Below are 21,086 nucleotides of genomic sequence, written 5' to 3'. Positions count from 1 at the left end.
GTTGTAATGATATGCAAGATGGCCGCCAGATCAATGGGTCCCGGCTGTCCTCTCTCCTGTAGTCGCCTCTGGTGTCGTGCCCGAATGTCCCTGATCATATGTCGATGTCTGTGGGAAGGTCGGTATCCGGGCGCTCGTGGACGCCACAATGCTCGAATCTCCTCTGCTCTCCTCAAAGCGACCCCTCGGCCCATCACTGTGAGAGAGTGATATTAACATCTTCAAAAGACCAAAGAGTCTATGAGATGAAACGTGTCACAAAACGTGTCCAAGAAATGATAGAATTATGGAAAAAACATGATAAAAAACCCAACTAGAGCTGAGTGAAAAAAAACAACTGTCCTGAAAGTGCCAATTGTACAATGCTATAAAATACAGCAGATCATAGTGGGTCCTCCATAGCTATGATTGTATAGAGGCTCTCCAAATCCATTGTGGAGGGGTACACTTGTACTTGGAGGATCTCTTGGATCCACATCAACATCTATGATTGTATTGAGGCTATGCACATCCACTGCGTGTGGAGGGGTACTCTTGGATCTTTGGAGGATCTCTCGGATCTAAAGCTCTTGGGTGGAGTATCTCCTTGGACCGGTGGGTCTCAGGTGTCTAGCTGGCAACACCTTGGATCACTTTGTCTAGGGTGATGCTGGGGAGGCGGGATGTCACATGTGCTATTAGTGTGCATTGCTTGGTTCGTCGAGTAGGGGCATCCTGGTCAAGGCTATTTTGTGGTCCATAAAGAAAGACCAAAAGAAAGATCTATTAACGTCTACAAAAGACCCAAAGGGCCTATGAGACCATGAATAGTGATATACCATGGGTATATGGTGCCATGGAAAAACTAAAAAAGAACTGAAGACTGAAACACAACTTTATAAGCCTCTTGATGGCAGGTGTGGCTATGGTGAGGGCATGTCATCTCGTCAAAGAATCTCATGGATCTGATCTGTGTGGTGGAGATCAAGGGTGCTCTGGGTTAGGAGCGCTTGGCACGTGAGATGGAGCAGGCTTGCTCACTCAAGACTCCTCTAAGAAACGACCCCTCCAAGAAGAGGCTTGAAAGCTCCCCATATCTCATAATAGGCCGGGCATCTAAACATATATTGAGCTTCGTCCTCTATCTCCCCTATGGTGCATACTCTACATATCTGCTATGGTACATATCTCCCCTATGGTGCATACTCTCTACTTATTCACTCCTCTGGTGGGATGTTCTAGGCTCTCCTAAACCCTAAACCCAATCTGGTAAGAGAGAGAGGGAGAGACACACATTGAGAAAGAAATATATATTAAGCGTCTACTAAAGACCCAATGGGCCTATAAGACCAAAGTGATACAAAAATGTCCATGGCATATCTCCTCATGGAACAGAAAATAAAATAAAAGGCCTTTGTGTAAATATATGCTCTTATGTGTGTGTGTGTGTGTGGAGTGCGTGTGTGAGAGCATATCTTGATACAGAGTGTACACCCACTATTGGGCATTGATGACGTTAGTGGGGATGTCATAGTATCTAGCCCATACTATGCATGATGGAATTGATAGTTATATAGTCTTGTGGGTTGACTACCATGAGTATATAACATGCACGTTCCTAAAAGGTGAATTTGGGCATGTTCCTGGATTCATCTAGGTATATAAAACAAATCAAAACTATCTCATTGGAGTGATGCAAAGCTGTCCATGGAAATCTCATCATGGAATACCACGAGCATGAAACATGAGAGGAACATCTTACCCCAATAGATAATATACCACTCTCCAAAATATCAAGCATGGGGCTAGTGAGTATGGCCAAGTGATCTCCCTGAGCTACTTCACGTGGAATGGAGCTCGATGGCGATGGAGCATGTTTTGGATCTTGAGCTGATGAGAGGAGTGTGGCCGACATCCTGGGGGCAGGGACATCAGGCATGCTATTGGAATGTAGAGGCCCGGCCTGATGTAACTCCTCTAAAGCGTGGTAGCCCGAGGTGGGTCCATGCAACCCACTATATGGGTGTCCTCCTCCTCTTGGGTCTGTCTGGAAGAAGCTGGTGATGGTTGGCTAACGAGGGAGGGGTCAGGATGGCTGGGGCCGAAGCGCTCTCAAGAAAGTGTCCCTGTGTCTGCAAAGCTCGGGCAGGAAGAGCCCTAGGCAACGTTGGTCCGGGAAGTCAATGATCTTGGAGAGTGGGCCAAATCCCTCATGGAATAGACAGTGAAACCTCTTGCGGATCTCATAGTATGCTGGGCAACAGCATATGTAATACTCCTTTGTCTCAACCTCTGTGTGGCATAATTAGCAGATCCTCTCCTCCCTGGGTCTCCATATGAGCTCCCCGGCTCTGAAGATGTGCTCGACTCTCCTTGTGTCCACCAAGGCAGTTGCTGGATAAATCCATCCTTAGTGAGGGTGAGGAATTGATCTCTGTAGAAGTGCATCTTCGGTGGGAGCTCCGAAGGTGTGATCCATGTGCAGTGGGTATAGAGGCTGAGAAGATCTAATCGGATAACCCGGTTAGTGCTAAGTGTCCTCATGAGAGAGTTGGAGAAAAGGGGAGTCCAAACTGTACTCAAGGGGTGGGAGGCATGGTCATGCGGAGTCCATATCCTGAGAACCAATTGGAAACTCGGGCATACCATACTCCAAGGTGGCCCTCAAGTGCTAGCTGTCTTGGGGACTCCAAGGCGAGCGTCGGGTACATGTGGGGATCCATGTGACTGATGCGATGGAGGTATGTGACTGTGTGGAAGAGTGCATCCACTACCATCGGGCTGCAGCAAACTCTGCTTGGATAATCTGGTGTGGGACTGATGGTTTGATGCGGATCATACGGGAGAACATCATGACCTAGGGCCTCTCAACTCGCTGCCAATCCTCATCGGATAAATCTGCCCCGAGAAGAATGCTCCATACATCAAGGCTGGTGTGACAAGGACAAAAAGCCAGCCCTTAGTGCTGAGCTCTTGAAAATGTGCCTTGAAGCACTGCCGCTCAAGTAAGCTCAAGGCTGCATATCCCCGTGTTACTCTGGCATGTGCTGTGGGAACCATGGTAAAGCATGGGCCACTGAAAGTGACACCAAGATAGACATAGGATGAGACAAACTCCACAGGATCCCTCTGTATGTGAAGCTCAATCTGGATGTGAAGGGGCAGGAGGTATTGAAGACCATTACCTTGGTTTTACCAAGGTTAACTGTGAGGTCCCGCTGAGTGCAAAAATCCTGTAAGGCATCCAAATTTCTCTGAAGCCCCTCGGCTGAATCTGAAAGGAGGACAATGTCATTTGCATGAAGCAATAGGGGCCAAATCCAACCTATGCGACCCGTACACACATACATTGGTTACAAGCCCATAACATCAGTTAAGGATTGAGAGTCCATTGGCCAATGAAAATGAGCAAACAGGAGAAAGAAAAGAATATCTAATATATATACATATATATATATACTAATATATATATATATATATGTATATATATATATATATGTATATATATATATATATGTATATATATATATATATGTATATATATATATATATACATATATATATGTATATATATATATGTATATATATGTATATATACATATGTATATATACTTATATATACATATATATATATACATATATATATACATATATATATGTATATATATGTATATATACATATGTATATATACTTATATATACATATATATATATACATATATATATATACATATATATACATATATATATATATATATATATATCTAAAATATCCCCTACGAGTTATCTAATATATCCCCTATTAGAGAAAAAGGACGAGAAAGAAAGAAAGTTGTATGAGAGAGAGAGAGAGAGAGAGAGAGAGAGAGATAGAGAGAGTGATTTGCTCTTTGTGAAAGTTTTAGGTGCATGTCTCCTTAGCAGGACCTAATCAGATCAAGGTCTCCTGGGTCACAGCTAGTTCTTCTGCTCTTTCTAGGGTGGAGTATGGAACAATGCCAGGCTTGTACGACAGATTTATAGATGGTACTAGTGACTCTTACAGCTTCATATTCTATAAGTCTGGTCGTGTTCACAATGTTGTTCTTGGGCCCTTGGAAGCAAACACTGTTTATTACTACATGTGTGGAGGAGCTGGCTCAGAGTACAGCTTCAAAACACCACCTACTGCTGGTCCGCAAACTTCAATTACCTTTGCAATTGCTGGTAAAATTGTTCTTCCTTGTTTTAATTTGGGTTGATGGAATGGTAATATGTATTAGCTTTGCATTTGCAAGGGAGGTTTTCCTTCTCTAGAAAGAGAGACAATGCTTATAAAATAAATTTTCAACTGGAATGTGTTGCTATATACCTTGTTGTGATCAGCTAAGGTTCACTGCAGCACTATTCAAAATTGAACTAAATAATACTCCTTTTTCTTTTGTTGCAGAAAAGACATTTATTTCTTATAGCATAATAGATTAAGTGGAGTAGGATTCACCCTCAAATATGATTTGATGGTGGAGCCAATTTAGAATCGGTATTTCGCACCCTTCTTCCATCCCCTCAGCTGATGTCATTGTTCAGTAGTTGCTCCATGGCAGCCACTCTGCCTTTCCGGATTGAGGCTGCCCTCAACTGTTTTTCTCAGAAGGGACCTCCATCTCTTGTCTATTTCTGTTGCCTCATTGGAAGCTACCTTGCAAATTTGTTAGAAGCAGTTCAGCAAGGGGACAGATTTGGGGCTTCCTGCAGGCTGCTCTTGTCTGCAAGCAAGGACACGTCACTTACATCCAGCTCTTAGAAAAAAGCTACATTATGGTTGAGTTCGACATGGCCACCCTGGCGGAGAGCAGTTGAGCCCCATCTTGCTGGCCCCTTTTGTACACAGTGCACACATGTAGTTTGCTCGATTCTTGGCATGGATTTATGCTAGACTCCGACATGCAGGCCACTGAGTTTGGCTGTGGTGATAGTTTGTTTCTGGGCCTCCCCAAGGAGTATCATGGGCTCTCCCGGTGATTGGGTGCCTCTAGGATAGGTCACATGATGGTCCCATCCCCACGAGTGCTTATGTCCTCATTAGTGAACCTCCCCAGCATCTTTCAATCCAACCACATCCATGCTAGCAGGTAGCGAGGCTTCACCTCCCCCTAGCATGAGCAGTAGTGCTAGTAGATGCTCCCCATACAGGAGTGGCAGACCCATGGTTGCCAGCCGGGGGCATGCTTCCCCAGGTGCAGGGCCTGAGGTAGTGGTTTCTTCCTAGAACCTCTAAGCACACTTATCTCTTGATCGGCCTACTGCATGTCCAGAGGATTCGGGCCGGCTGGCTGGCTATCTTTGTTGCCCTAGAAGGGGCCCATCACACGGACTCTTCCCCTTCTGAGGTTGAGGACCCCTGTCATAGAGGTCATGCTCTCCCTGCCCCTTGTAGAGATAGACCCCCCACCGTTCCGATGGAGATCTCATCACCTCGTCATGCTCCCTCTTCCCTGGGCCATCAGCTCGCTCCCTCTCAGCCCGTGGCCTCTCCCGTGCTGCCCCACCTTTTGTGACCAACATGCCTGCTGCTCCTTTCTCTGTGGACCCCACCCCCCCCCGCCCGGTCACATATCGTCCGCCCCTCCAGCCCCTTAGTCTGCCTGCCCTTTTAGTACTCCCCACTTGCTTGCCAGGAGGCTCTTGACCCAGCAACATTCACCACGCGGCTATTGATTCAACACTTCTCCGATTCAGTGGAGACAATCATAGCTTGTCAGCCTTAGCCCTCTCCGTAGTTCCTAGGTGGCCCTCACTGGATTATGAGATACTTCATATACTACTCTGGGTGTCTATCTGTTGAGGTGCTCTCGGGGGCTGTTTTCTGCATTTGCTTGATTCTTTAGCACTCAGAGTCTACTCCTACAATGTAGGCATCAGTGTCTTGTCCTTCCCCTTTGAGTGTGGCCCCCGATAGAGAGTGGGACTGTGCCCTGGTCGAGGCCATGATCAGAGACCAAGCTGATTTCTTTCTGGGTTTGTTGGGATCTCCTTATAATAAATGCCATCCACTATGCGTGGACCATGGCAACATGTTGCGGGAAACTCCCAAAACTCCGTGTTTTTAACCCGCTTTAGCTGTTTTAAGGGGTCCAAAATGCGAAACATGTTCATCTGTTTCCATTTCCGAAGTAACGTGTTTCAACCATATCCCATGTGCCTTTTCTGAAAGGAAGGAAAAAAATGTGCCATTTCTGTAGTTTCCCGACATCTTCTTCCATTTCCCTTGCCAAACCCCAATTTCACGGCAATATTAAATGCTGTTTTGTTCTTTCTTCTCATCAATCTCCTTTCTTTAGTTTCCAGTCATATACTCTTGTATTTTCTTGCATCTCAATGCATTTCTGCTCTCCCTCTTCTTCTCTTCCCTCCCCCTTTTTTTGCATCCCCCTTGTTGATGTGGTGTTTCCCCTCAAAATTGTTATTCCACTTCTATTTCCGTTTTTGTTTCCCCATTTCCCAAAACTATGCATGACAACGATGGAGGTAGATTGTTCCATCTATAGAGAGCCACATGGCCCTTTCTTAGAGGGAGCAAGAGAGACACATCTATTCATCTTATTCCACATCAGCTTCGCTGCTAAGGAAGGCATTGAAAGTTACGTGCATTTTGAGGATGACCGTCCTCTAGCGACCCAGAACAGGGCGGGAGTTCAATGGCTGTACTTGTCGAGACGCATCTGCTCCCATTTGCAGTGTCTCCACTCTCGGGCAGACAACCACTACTTTTCATCAAAAACTGCATGCTTCCCCTAGTGATGTGGATCATCTCGTAGAACGCCCACAGTTTGGGTGGTGCCTGCAGCCACTGCCGCAAGATGATAGTGTAAGAGGAGCTCCATTGACCTCTAGTCAAAAATGACATCGACATGCGCTTTGTCTAGGAGCATAATTGTAGGAATGGCCATCACACCTTTTGGTCCGGAGTGATAGATCCCCTTGAGTCAGGGAGGGGTTTGCATCTCCATCTGCAGCCAACTTCTTCCTTGTCTGGCTGGCTTAGGTACCATTGTCCCAAGTAGAGCTCATCGGTTAATCATCTTTCAGGGAGGACTACATTGTCCTCCTCATTATTTAGGTCCCTAACGGTACTCAAGGCCACATTGATTTTTGGATCTAGGTGAGATAGGGTCTTTGCATCTAGATGCTTGGTGTCTGGACAGCAATTTCAACATGGTTGAGACCCCATAGGACTGCCAGGAGGTAGCACGGATTTCACGGTCTTGGGGAAGGAGTGCACCGCTTGAGGATATGACCTTTTCCATGAGGGGTCATGTAAGGACCAATACTTGGAAACCCTAATATGGTTAGAATACCCCGCATCAAATTTGAATTGATGAACGTGTTAGAGTGGGGCTAGTGACTTTCCTCCCAGCCATAGGCTCCCTTCTAGAACCACCCCCAAGCCTGAGGTCAACCGTCAGATTGTTGCGAGTCCGCCAAGCCCAACAGCACGCTCTGGTGTCCCATAACCACCAGAACGCCTGCGTGCAACCACTCTGGCCTTGGGGTCCTGCATGCTTTGGAGGACCTTTCTTTGTCAGTGGATACCTCATAATAACCATAAGTGAGCCCAAACTCGCTTATATAGCAATAGCCATGCTATTATTGGCCCATTGCTTTTATTATAAAGCCCTTAGCTATTTAGCTTTTTATTGACTCTAGGCCTCAGCCTTGCTAGCCCTTAGCCCTTGGTTGGCTCCTATCAGCCCCTACGCCTGGCTTAGCCCTAACCCTAACCTTGGGTTATCACATTCCCTCAACCCCAGGTTATCTTATGTACCCAACTCAGATAGGTCTTGAAGATGGCACCGCCGAGCAACTCCCAGATTGATCATAATGAACAGATCCCTGGTGTTCCCCTCATATCTGAGTTGTGGGCGTGACTGTGTCAATCAAATGATAGCACCGAAAGACACGTAGACATCCCTCGTCATCCTTCCAAGGAGATGTGCTATTGCAGTCCAAACCCTGCGTGCTTCCTTGCACTCCCATGAGCATGTTAGAAGTCATCTCCTGTCTATATTTATACACCAGGGCCTCTGTTGTGGGTGTGCCCGCCCTGTATAAGGTGTTTTATCATTTTTCCACATTTGAGTCCCACTCCATCCCCAGGGCTGCACTCAATAAAAAAGAGAAGATCATCTCACCACTCTCTGGCGTAGAGGGTCTGGAGTGATGAAAAACCAGCGAATGGGGGCTATTGTCTCCTCAAAACATATTTGTCACTTCCGCCGGAAGTCATCATAAGAAACTATAATCCACAGGCAGCCCCAAGATCCTTGGGGGCCCACTTGGGGACACTCGGGAGGAGAACCCTCACCCGGGAAGCGGCAATGGTCATCTCTACAAACAATGAATCAGGCGGCGAACGAAACTTGCCGGCTATCTCCGCTCCGGGTCGGGGGCTGTTGGAGGTTGACAGGAGTGCCCTAGAGAGGCGGAGGGAGGGGGGAGGGTGGGCTCTGATGAGGAAGATAGGGCAGAAGGGACTACTACGGGAAGAGTCGAGGGCGAAGATGGAGAGGGGGGGGGTTGGGGGTGGAGGTGGAGGTGGAGGTGGGCAGTGATCCATCGGGGAGGTAGGCTGTTGGGAGAGGCTTGTCGGGGGCTTAGTGGGGCCTACTAGCCTCACTGGACACTGAGAGCCAAAGGAGGAATCTCGATGGGAAAGTGGCCGCCAAACCGGAGGGGCTGGAGGGACCCTCTCCGTGACTGGAGAGGGCCCATTGCCAATGGACGGTGTTGTGATAAATGTTTAAAATGGTTCTCTAACGGAACCAAATCCTCTTGTACTCTACTAGCTTGGCGCGTGCAGCGGCGGTGCTTAGCTCTGGTAGTTAGCTGACGGCCCAGGCGCGGGCCAACGGTCCGCCACTCTCCGGTAGTTGGGTCGTCCGCGATCAAGACTTGGTGCTCCATTGCCTGGGAGCTTGCCTCTCTCTCTACCCATTGGTGAGGATCTAAACGGGAACCTCGGGGGGGGACCACAGGAGGTGGTCTCTTGGATTGGTGCCAAAGGCAAGCTCTAGTGAGGTGGCCCATTTGCCTACAAATGAAGCATTGGCCCGGAAGGCCTCCACTCATTGAATGATGGGGTTGCTCCAAAGGCATGGAATAGATATAACATGAGGCGTTGAATCTGGCAAGGCAAAACAAATGCGAAGGGATGGAATCCCGGCTGTCCGTGTGAGGGATGAGGCAGCATTCGGAGGGGGTTCCATTGCTCTCCCGATGGCTCCACCAATCACCAAGAGAAGAGGAAGGAATTCCTTCTTAAGGCCTGGGAAGCAAACTGTCACTGGCCAGAGGACGCAAGGTCAAAGCCATGCTACCACCGCGAAAAGAAGGCTTGGGCCATATGCAATGCAAGGGGGCTCAGCGTCATGACTCGGTTTGACGCCGCTGGCCAGTCGAACTCCACCTGGTAGTAGCCACGCCTCAGAGGGTGAATGCCCATGATCTTTGCAGGCTCACCGATGAGGCTCGCCTACAAAAAATCTCTGAGTTGTCTACGTGCAGGGTGGCTACCAACAATCTTGCAAACCAGGGTGGAGGCCTCTAATGCTGCAATAGTCATAGCGAGGATCTGAAGGTCTGCTTCGAAAAAAGATAAGCAAGCAATGGCGACCTCGGTTGGGGTTGACAGAGCGACTGCCATGGAGTTCTCCTGAGGGTGGTGAAGACCAGAAAATGCCAAGACTTGCCGAAAGGAAAACGCCCCGAAGAACCTGAAAAGAGTACTTGCAAGAACAGGACGGGAAGGAAACCGAGGGAGAAGCTATAGAGGAGGGAAGGCGGAGACCTGGGAAGGGGGATGCACATATCTTCATTTTATTTGGCGTGGAATTGGAGACAGGGCAAAGTTTTTAGTGAAAAGGTTGCTAGATAGGGAAGGATGACATGTATGGGAGACCATATGTGGAGATAGGGGATGATGACAATCATCCAGGGTTAGAAGTTGGAATCCCATGTGCATGCACATGGACATGCTACTCCCAAGGCTAATCCCTGCAGGGCAGCAGGTAAACAGATTATTTAGGGCATGAGCAGCCTTAGGAGGACACTAGAAGGGAACCCCATGGATCAAGACTTGGTCAGCTAAGTGTGCAAGCCCTTCTGGGCTGGTCGGCTGCATTTAATGGATTTATGTCCATTGAAGCTGGCTGACAGCAGTCAGCCAGCATCAATAGGTGTCCAAAATGCCTATATAAGGCTCAGCCAAGAGTTCCTTTGTTCATCTGACACCTTCATGGTGTTACGTCACAATAGCATAGGTAGGATAGGTTTTTCACCTTTTCAGGGCATGCCTATGGCTGCCAGAACTATGTACCTTTTTTGTACTATATGAATACTCTAAAAATATAGTTCTCTCTCTCTCTCTCTCTCTCTCTCTCTCTCTCTCTTCTTTGCGTTTTGCATCAAGATGTTCCTATGAAAGGTGTACGCATGTGACGTTGGTGTTACCTCCCGACAAGCCTAGGATTAGGACTAGGGCGTGTGCTAATCCAAGATTAGGGTTAGGGTTAACCCAAGATTAGGGTTAAGGCTTGGTTGGGGCATGGGGACCTGGAGGATTCACACGTGGGCTAAGGCACTAGCAAAAAGAGGTCTAGATTAGCTAAGAGCTTATAATAAACAGCCTAGGGCTAATAATGGCTAAAAGCTTATAAATAAAGCAGGGATGGAGAGCTCGAGTCAAATGGTGATCTCACAGGTTCTTGCCCTTTGGCCGAAGCACAACTTAATGAAGCAACCTGGCTCTTGTCTCTAAGCTAGTTGAGCATAGCAGTCTTGTTCATCTATATGGTTCTATTGCAGTCTCGTCCAAGATGCTACAATCTCTTGACATTTTGAGGTAATCAGAAGCAACCAATCTTGATTTGATACTCCAGTTCTGGTTTTGATCTATATCTCGTACCTCTACTAGTTCGTTGGCTCTAGAATCTTTCCATTCTTGTACACTGGTCTCGTAAATCCAGCTGGAGATTTGTCCTGTACTACTACTAGTCTTGTTGGTTTTTTGAGGTTAGGCTTCTCAGGCTCTTGTGATTCAATTGGGTCTTAGGCTTATCTAGTTTGTTTTGCCCATACACACACTTCTCATGTTACTCCATCTTGTTTCCCTTGCTTGTGATGGAGTAAGTCAATCATCCACTTCAACCTCTCCATCCCTTGCCACTCTTCAACGAAGTTCCAGTTTTGGGAGGGCTCTGTTCATGGTCTCATCCTAGCCTGCAGCACATTCGAAGGTTAGTGCTAAAGGAGCGTCCGGTTTGAGAGTACTTTAGGAGATTGCTCGTGTGGGTTGACCTCTAGAGCTGCCATCATTCTGCCATCAATTCCAGATTGGGCCTCTATAGGCTATCTTCGGCTTATACCTTCTTTTCATTGAGGGAGCGTTGTTGGGAAAATCAATGTAAAAGAATTTTGGTATAAATTTGTGTGAACTAGGCCTTACAAACAAGCGGTTCCTGTGTGTGAACAACCGCTAAGTGTGTAAGGGTTCTTTGTACATGGGTACAGCCCTTCAAGGACTTATGTAAGCAATGACATGTAAAGGTGACACCTTGGTGGACACTTGGCACCTCATCTTTACATGTGGCATATGTGGCGGCAGCCTGTGGCCACACCTAGTAAAGGGGGTCTCTCCTATTTAAAGGACCATTGTTATAATGTAAACAATATTTGCAAAGATGTAGTCTCTCGTGCATCCTGCTCTTTAGTTTACGTTTACCTTCTTTATGCTTCGTGTACTTCCCTCCCACCATGTCCCAATCTTGACACAACAGAATATTGGTCAATGGAGGCCTATCAAATTGTTTGGGATTGCTTACAAAATACTTGCCAAGGCAGTAAGGCTTTAAGCATGAGGTTGCATCCAATATTGCAGGATGTGAGGCAGTAAGGCTTTAAGCATGAGGTTGCATCCAATATTGCAGAATGTGATTCATGATACATAGAATGGGTTCCTTCAAGGAAGAAGCATCTTTGATAATATCTTCTCTTTTTGGGAGAGGCAGTTGAATGGGCTAAGGAAAGCAACCAGCCCCTAGCCATATCATTACTGGACTTTGAGAAGGTATATGATAGAGTTGTTTGGGATTTCCTCAAAGAGACCCTTACATGTATGGGATCCTTTCAAGACTGGATCACAGGTGTTTCATGCGTGTATGAGGATGCTTACAGTACTGTGCCCGCATATGGTGGTAGAGGTGATCGCTTCGAGATCTCTCGTTCTGTACAACCAGGATGCCCCTTAGCACCCCCGTTATATCTCATTGTTGCTGGGGCCATGAGTATCTTTCTTTGCTCCTCTGCCAGAATTTTTGGTTTAAGTCTGCCTTTGTGTAGTGAGGATGAGCTTTTGAACCCTGAGCTTACTGATGATACTGCAATGTTCCTTGAGGCCTCACACATATGTTTATGTTCCTTTGGAGGAGTTTTGCCTAGCTGGAAGGGCTTTCATTAATTGGTATAAGTCTATTGGTTTTTAGATTAGTGACTCGCAAAGAGTCAATTGGGGTGTAGAGCTTGGGTTTACTTGGATTGACAGAGGCTGTGCTACCAAATATTTGGGGTGTCAAGTTGGGGTTGATACATCACATGCATGGAAATTTACACAACTACTTTTGAGCATAAGGAGGAAATGAGCTCTAGGAGATTGGGTTTAGCCTCTAGAGCCTTGGTGGTTAACCAAGTACTGCTTGCCTCAGCTTGGTTCGTTGCCACATGTAGGTGCTTCTTTCATGGACGCATTGGCCAGTTGTGGAGATTGGTCCCAGCAACTTTCTCTGGTCAGGTTTGGATGGTGCACTTGACACTTGAGCTAGAGTTTCTTGGGAGTTTGGTATACTCCCAAGACAAGAAGGGGGCCTGAATATTGTAGATCCGGATATACAATGCTGAGCATTGCTTTCCAAGTTAGCGGTCAGCAGAGGCTTCCTTCTAGGCACTGAGCCTGGGAAGAATTTCTTTATGTTTTGCATCTCCAATTGTACGCCTCTAGTGGTGGAGATTGGATGCTCACAGTTCGCATTTCATCTTTATTGAGGCAGAGTAAAGGGCACCTTCCTCTCACTTATGGCTTCCATTATCAAATCCTAGAGCAACATGAGACCTTTTTTGAGATAGAGGCTTCCTAGATTAGAGGATGAGGCTGATAGACATCCCATTATGCTATGACCTCAGTAGAGATGAGGTTGGGCGACCCCCTTTGGGTGCATTTGGATATATGCAGTGGCCACGCTGGGCAAGATGTGCATCGGCAGTTATTGCTTGGAAGACTTTTAAAAGTCTTCCAAGGGATCGGAGACTTGCATCCACTCAGCACGTCATAGGGATTCCTAGATGGACCGATCAAATTGATGCAGCTATACCTCATGAGCGATAAGTGACACATTTCACGATCAGCATCATCCTAGGTGGCTGGGTTTTTTCTCCAAGGCAGGAGTGTCATTAGCCTTGCTGGATCAGGATGAGGTGGGAGATCGTGTTTTTTAGTCTATCCTACTTGGATAGAGATTGATGAAATGTGACACGCAGGAGATTATTCCTAGCACTGCCCTTTATCCACAAATGAAAGTCGTTAGATGCTTCCCTTGGCATGTTGACCCTTCACCTGCTATTGTCACCCATGGGTCTTGGTGCTTATGGTTGTATGGTGGATGTCCTATCAGCTATCTTCATTGGGATCCTAGTGAGTGGGAGTGGATTGGTGCAGCCATTCCTATGAAGCGTCAGCCTTTTTCTACTACATTGTCAACCAGGATTGATACTACTTGGGAGATCATTGCCAACATCATAGCTTGGCAGATTTGGAGGGTCAGATGCACAGAGGCTATTGAGGGCATTCAGATATATGACACTCAGTGCATCTGTACTATATCGGGGGATATTTTTCACTCTTATGGATACATGGGCTTGCATGCAGGGACCATCCAGATCTGTGCAAGCAAAGCGCACTGTTTTCATGAGGGAGTGGGATCAAGGGATCTTTTTCTCATCGACACCCACAGAACACCATTGTGCCCCAGATTGGTTGAGATCACCCTGCACTCCGATGAGGATTTTTTTGTTCCTTCTAGCCGTATTTTGTATGGTCTATTCATACTTAATAGAAGTTTCCTTTCTACAATGAAAAAAAAGATGCACTTTTGACCCCTTTATTGCATGAAACGTTTTAGAATGGTTTCTGAAAAATAAAAAACATATGAAATGTTTCTGAAACCCATTTCGTACAGTGTGTTTCTGAAACGCACGGCAACACTGGGCAAGTCCTGCCTCTTGTGGCGAGTGTGATGCTCTCTAAGGGTCTCCGACATTGCCTTTGGGACTGCCTGAAGGTGCAACAGGTCTGGTGATGGATTATGCTCCTTTTCATGTGGAACTTGGGGTCCTTTTGGATTGTCACTCATTGAACCATCACGTGGGCCATGGAGGTGTAACATGCGTTGCGGAAGCGTGTTCATGATTAACGCTAATCAAAGAAGATAACGCTAATCCTATGTTTAGCAAAGACACAAAAGAGAAGGAGAGAGAGACCTAATCTACTATATATTGCCAAAACATGCTATATATACAATGATCTTGCTGATTCACAGCTTCATGATGCATACCAAAGATCCTTGCAACCCTCTACTTGCAATCGAACAAGAGAAGCTCCTGTTGATCCACCACTGTGTCCTTGCTGCCTTGCAGACTCTGACAAATGGATCCTCTTGATCTTTGAATGATGATTCTAATGAATGCCTAATGATCCTATTTATAGGAAAAAGGAATGAATTCGTAATCAAGTCAGTTTTGCCTATTTTTCCCACAAAACATTGTCCAAACAATCATATTTTGTGTCCAAACTATGCCCAAAAGGTGTCCCAACCATTGGGCTATGTCTTGGGCACTTCCGGGAGCTTGTAGGGCTGCAAAATCTGCTCTAAATCTACCCCTGAATCTACCCATATATTTGCTAATGAGAATATACATGTCTATGAGCATTGGGATGAACGGATGCACATGACATCCCCTTTTGCTAAGCTTGGAGCACTGGGGTAATCCATACACCTTTGCTCCGATTCCGTTTTGGTCCAATTGAAGATTGCACTTCATATCCATCGACTCAATCCCCAAGCTCTTTGACTTCGTCTTCAAGTTCTCTGGCTTGGTCTTTGGATCTTCTGAAAACCCCTCTGAAACTGTCGAGATGACCTCATCCTTCTCCAAATAGGATTTGGAGAGATCCACCTCCTTGGGAACTATCGGGTTGACCTCATCCTCCAAATAGGATTTGGAAAGATCCACTTGCGCGAGCTGTGGTTCTGGTTTTGGTTTGACTTCTGGCTCTAGCTTTGGCTTTGGTTTTGGTTCTGGCATGTGCATCCCGGGTAATGGCACCTCCTCGGAAACACCTCTTTCTGTGATCACGTCTCCCGAGAACTCTTGTCTTAGAAGCTCTCTTTTCGTTGGGTAAACGCTCTCGGTCATGGGCTACTTTACAACCCTAGGTGATTCCTTCTTGGCCTTTGTTGATGCTGCCATGAATTTTGCCCATGTCTCCTTGAGTTGTGTCCATCTTTGCTCGTATAGAAGTGGGTCTTGACGCATCTCTTCTTGAAGCTTTTCTATGAGTTGTTGCCTAAACCTGGCCCCAACGATGATTTGTTCATACTGAGCATAGCGTTCTTGTTCCCTTTTGTATCGTTCATCTTCCCGTCTTCGACGACTCTGCAAAGTCGTGAGAAAGTCACCGTCCATTGCCTCTGAACTCATGATATTATTTTGCTGTTTTTCCTGTTGTAATCAGCCCAAAAACCCTAACTTTAGAGTTCTACATGCTTTCTAAACTCCCTAGGATCATGCTAGGCTGAAAACTAGACTTTCTAGTACTATACTATGCTGAAAATGAGCAAAAAGTTGATGCAAAAATGCAGATTTAACGCAAAAACGCAAACCCTAATCTTGCTCGTAAACCCTAAAACGCAAACCCTAATTTCAGAAACCCTAATTCAGCATGCACCAAATCTAAACTAAGAACTGTCCTAGGATGACCTAAGCTCTGATACCAATGTAACATGCGTTGCGGAAGCGTGTTCATGATTAACGCTAATCCTATGTTTAGCAAAGACACAAAAGAGAAGGAGAGAGAGACCTAATCTACTACATATTGCCAAAACATGCTATATATACAATGATCTTGCTGATTCACAGCTTCATGATGCATACCAAAGATCCTTGCAACCCTCTACTTGCAATCGAACAAGAGAAGCTCCTGTTGATCCACCACTGTGTCCTTGCTGCCTTGCAGACTCTGACAAATGGATCCTCTTGATCTTTGAATGATGATTCTAATGAATGCCTAATGATCCTATTTATAGGAAAAAGGAATGAATTCGTAATCAAGTCGGTTTTGCCTAGTTTTCCCACAAAACATTGTCCAAACAATCATATTTTGTGTCCAAACTATGCCGACACTTGTCTATGAGGAGGATGGCGACGGTCTGCACTTCAGCTTACTCATTTTCGGATCACCACACCTGCAGCTCCAATGGCACCTTGGACCCCTCACACTTACACTGGCTGGACATGAATTTGTTTATATAGGCACTTTAGCCCCCAATTCAATATCTTGTATTCTGCACTCAGGGCTTTCCAGCGAGTAGGGAGCATGGCCGTTTGGAGAGCAAGGAGAAGGATCTAGCTGATATTTTTTGCTTGAAGAGCTGGGATCTACTACAACTTGTGCTGAGTTAAGTAGGAACTGATCACCTTTTGTACTTTGAACACTCAGTTGCACTTTCATTCGTTGTATATGATACAAGGATAAGCGTTATTAGTGTGTTTTGTGTTTTCTTGTCTTCTGTTGCATCTGTCTCTATTAACACACTGACAACCCTAGTCGTCTTGTAGTTTCTATCAAAGCCTAAGGCTAGTAGAATTTTTTCTTTTTCAACATTCTGTCTGTGTTGGGTGATGGACTCGAGATAGAGCCCCAGGTTTGAGAAAAGATTAGATTTGTGCTAGCTTGGCCTAAATTTTCTTTTCTGCATCCCATGTATGTTGTCTCCCTACTTATGGAGGGGTCCTAAGATTCAGGGGAGCATAGTAGGGTTCCGGAAGAGCTAGTTCTGGATATCTTTTCTGAGTTCGAGATTTTGGTTCATCATGGATGCAGAGGCGATGATCGTTGCTTTTTTTCGTATGCAAGCAGGGTAGATGACCACTCTAGCTTGCATACAAGCGGCACAGATGGACCTCATGGGAGCCCATTTTTGTTAGGTGTTTGCTGTGATCTGACGGGGACACCCGCCTCATGGGACACTGTAGTCTGTACGACAGGGATTTCTCAGGAAGGAGCTGTTAGGCCATTAAGGGTATGAACGATTCTAGTGGGGGAGTGTTGGAGCCTCCACTCTCTCAACTGAAATTAGGCAGGTCTTGTTTCTTGGCATGTGTCGGAGAAACATGCCGAGGAAGGTTCTTCACAGCCATAAGAGGTGTTGAGTGCAGAAACATACGCTTCATTGTTGGTTCATGCAACAGATGTGACATTAAAGGAGGTCACACCAGCGGTGGTGTTTTCTCCATGGGAGGACATATCTGTGGATATGTTTTCATATCACGAGGGCAACCTTCACAAGAGACAGTTTTCTCTGGAGCCGATCAGACAATAGCTGGAGTTCTAGCTTTGATGTATCGAAGGGGCAACCACCCAATGCTCGCGTGGGCAGTAAACAGGGCAGAATGTGGGCAGTAGTTCTGGATCAGTTTTGGGCAGTTTAATCATGTGCAGACCAACCAGGCCAAGGGTTGGGCACCTTATTAGTCCAATGTGTGAACACATTTTTCTTGGGCTTGCAATAGGCTGGCTGGCTGGACAGGACTTTGTCTTTAAATAGGCAGGCACTTCATCTTCAGCTGTCAGGGATTTCCAAGGAGCAGGTGATTAGAGAGCAGGGAGAAAGGTCTGGCCGCCAGAATTTACTTGAGGATGTCAGGTTTGCAACTACTTTTGGGATGAGATCAACAGGGAATTGATTGCCTCTCGTACTTTGAACATTCAGTTACATTGCAAGGATTTTAGGTGTTAGGATTATAGAGCTCATTTATCTCTATTAAGGCAAACACAACTCTAGTAATTCTACCAAGAGATGCCTGCTATGACATGATACAAACAACTTGTCTATTCCATGCACCTGCCGCTGATAAAGAGGATGATCAAACATCATTGAAAAATGTATTATGAATATTATATCTTATCATTGCTATTTGCTTCGAAGAAAAGCCTTTCATTTATTTCACCCACTCTGCTACTGACATTGCATGATAGGTTTTGTTGGTCTATAAGAAAATAGGGGGAAGGTTTTTCTCAGCCTTGACTACTCGAATTGTGCCTTTAAAACAGGTGACCTTGGCCAGACGGAATGGACTAAATCAACATTAAATCACATTCAACAGTCACAATACGATGTGCTAATACTGCCAGGCGATCTATCTTATGCTGATTATTATCAGCCTCTCTGGGATTCTTTTGGAAATCTTGTCGAGCCCCTGGCAAGCTCAAGGCCATGGATGGTTACCCAAGGAAATCATGATGTAGAGAATATTCCATTTGTATTGCAACCATTTAGAGCTTACAACACACGGTGGCAAATGCCATACAAAGAGAGTGGTTCAGATTCAAATCTCTATTACTCTTTTGAAGTTTCTGGCGTACATGTCCTTATGCTTGGCTCCTATGCTAATGTCAGTAAAGATTCTAATCAGTACAAATGGCTTCTGGTAGGTCAACAGCTCAGTATTTTTGTGTCCTTTGTGCTTTCTTACCTTTTTCTACATGGACATGTGTAGGTTTGTGTTAGTACGCAACATGTATGTTATATGTTGATGAGAATTACATGTATGGACATGGCTGTATATAATTCATGGGCATGTTCTTGGATTCATCTAGGTATATAATTGAGCTGTATTAGTGGACTTGCAGATTTCACATTGTGAATTTTTCGTCTGAGTTGCGGCCAATTGATATTGTGCTTATTCTTTCTATCTTTAGCGGTGCATTTGCCCTATCAACTACTTATTTGCTGTACTAATTCTTTCTATTTGCTACTTCCCTTAGTGCTAGGCTTCATTATGGCTGATTCTGCCCTGCATCTTCGGAGGTTTGACAGAAACTCAGTACGAAGGTCTTTTCTTTATGTGAATATATGCTCTTATGTGTGTGTGTGTGTGTGTGTGTGTGGAGTGCGTGTGTGAGAGCATAGAGTTCTACACCCACTATTGGGCACTGATGACGTTAGTGGGGATTTCGTAGTATTAGTGGGGATGTCGTAGTATCTAGTCCATACTATACATAATGGAGTTGATAGATATATAGTCTTGTGGGTTGACTACCATGAGTATATAACTTGCACGTTCCTAAAAGGTGAATTTGGGCATGTTCCTGGATTCATCTAGGTATATATATATATATATATATATATATATATATATATATATATGGCTGTGGTGCCTACTAAAGATCAAGCAGAAATTGGCTGAAAGAACTGGTGTTTCCATGATTAGGCTTTGGGCTGCAGCAGTTTGAGATGTGCTTCAAATTGTTCTTCTCTGATCTGGCTGCTCACACATTTTCTCAGGCTGACTTGGCTAAAGTAGATAGAAGAAAAACTCCCTGGCTGATTGCAGTCATTCATGCACCATGGTATAGCAGCAATTCTAAACATCAGGGTGATGGTGAGGAAATGAGGAAGTCCATGGAGCTTATTCTGAGGGAAGCAAAAGTGGATTTGATATTTGCAGGTCATGTCCATGCATATGAACGCACGGTACGAATTGTCACTCTTTACATCTTCTTTTGCAAGCATATTTTTGCTCCACAATATGCCTTTTGTTTATGCTTTGTATTTGTATGTGCTTTTGTACAGTCTTACTGATCTTGGTTTTGCAGGCTAGAATTTTTGATTGGATAACTGATGATTGTGGTATTTGTCATATCACAATAGGAGATGGTGGAAACCGAGAAGGGCTGGCTCGCAAGTAATCTTCTTATTACCTTGCCTCTACAAGTGAAAGAACTAAGGGCTATGTGGTTTTCAAATGACCTTGAATGTTTTTTCAACCTTATTGAGGGACAAGTCTTGAAATATATAGCCAATGGATGTGGGCTGGTGACCAAGAAGGGGGAGCTCCCAAGTTCAAATGCCCAGAGGCATCCAGACCGTTTTGTGGCCATAGTTGTACCACCAGCAAGCCAACTTTGGTGGTGGGCACTCAGGTTGCTACTACAGAGGATCCACGCGCACACTGGGGAGGGGGGAGGTCGTGGAATATATTATACATTGGGAGTGTAAATAGAACTAATTTCAACCCTTAAGGTAGAGGACATAACCAAAAATCATTTGCAGAATTTAAATGCAATGCAAGACATGCGGCAGAAACATGGATTTATTGAGCAAATTGAGTTTTAATCCTAACAAAGTTAACATACAAAGGCTTCAATAACCACATTTTGAGCTTCAAAATTTGCTTGAGCACAGAATAACTAATGCAGTGATTACAAAACAAACGTATGAAAAAGTTTTTACTGTGTTCAAGTTGGCTCCGTGCCCTTTGATTGGCATTATGGCTTCTGCCCCGGCTAGGAACAATCTTTCTTTCTGAAGGCGAGCTTAGGACCTTACAGGCAGATTTTGATAAAGAAGTCAAGGCCACACTCATTGGAAAGAGTTTCAGGTCACATCCTTCTCGCTCTCAGGCTAGAGATTGGATCTTGGCGGCACTTCCCACATAGCTTGCCTTGCATTTTACTGATGCCTGCTTGCTTGGAAGGGGCTTCTTCCAAGCAGATTTCAATTCGGTGGAGGCAACCTCAAAGACTCTTGAGAGCAACCTGTTTCCTCTTGGCCCGAGGAAACTATTCTAGAGAAGGGGTCTGGGATAATTGGGGTCAATGACATGTTGGTGTAGTGACTAGTTACCAGAGTTGTAGAGTGTGGAAAGTATTGTTGCTGGTGAAGCTGGCAGAAGTCCCTTCATATAGTAGCAGTCCTTGTCCTTGTGACCACCTTTCTCGCAAAAGGAACAACCCCTCT

At 45.4% G+C, this 21,086-nt stretch overlaps 1 protein-coding gene across 10 annotated transcripts in view; it reads left to right on the top strand.

The window, feature by feature from the left end:
* The window catches only part of LOC147627664 (purple acid phosphatase 18-like), a 41,597-nt gene that overhangs the window by 8,801 nt on the left and 11,710 nt on the right, over positions 1-21,086 (top strand). For 5 of the 10 annotated variants that reach the window (XM_086814591.1, XM_086814593.1, XM_086814594.1 and 2 more), the window contains 4 exons: positions 3,885-4,185; positions 18,398-18,774; positions 19,632-19,820; positions 19,943-20,031. In XM_086814591.1, coding sequence (XP_086670717.1) covers positions 3,885-4,185; positions 18,398-18,774; positions 19,632-19,820; positions 19,943-20,031 — 956 coding nt within the window. The remainder of the gene's footprint in view (positions 1-3,884; positions 4,186-18,397; positions 18,775-19,631; positions 19,821-19,942; positions 20,032-21,086) is intronic. The other 5 variants (XM_086814596.1, XM_086814597.1, XM_086814598.1 and 2 more) reach the window with 2 other exon arrangements.

Source organism: Cibotium barometz, chromosome 20 (assembly GCF_041138505.1).
Source record: "Cibotium barometz isolate CiBa-2024 chromosome 20, ASM4113850v1, whole genome shotgun sequence".
In the NCBI taxonomy this organism is placed as follows: domain Eukaryota; kingdom Viridiplantae; phylum Streptophyta; class Polypodiopsida; order Cyatheales; family Cibotiaceae; genus Cibotium; species Cibotium barometz.
Note: the sequence above shows the minus strand (reverse complement) of the source record. Positions and strands in the feature narration are given on the sequence as shown.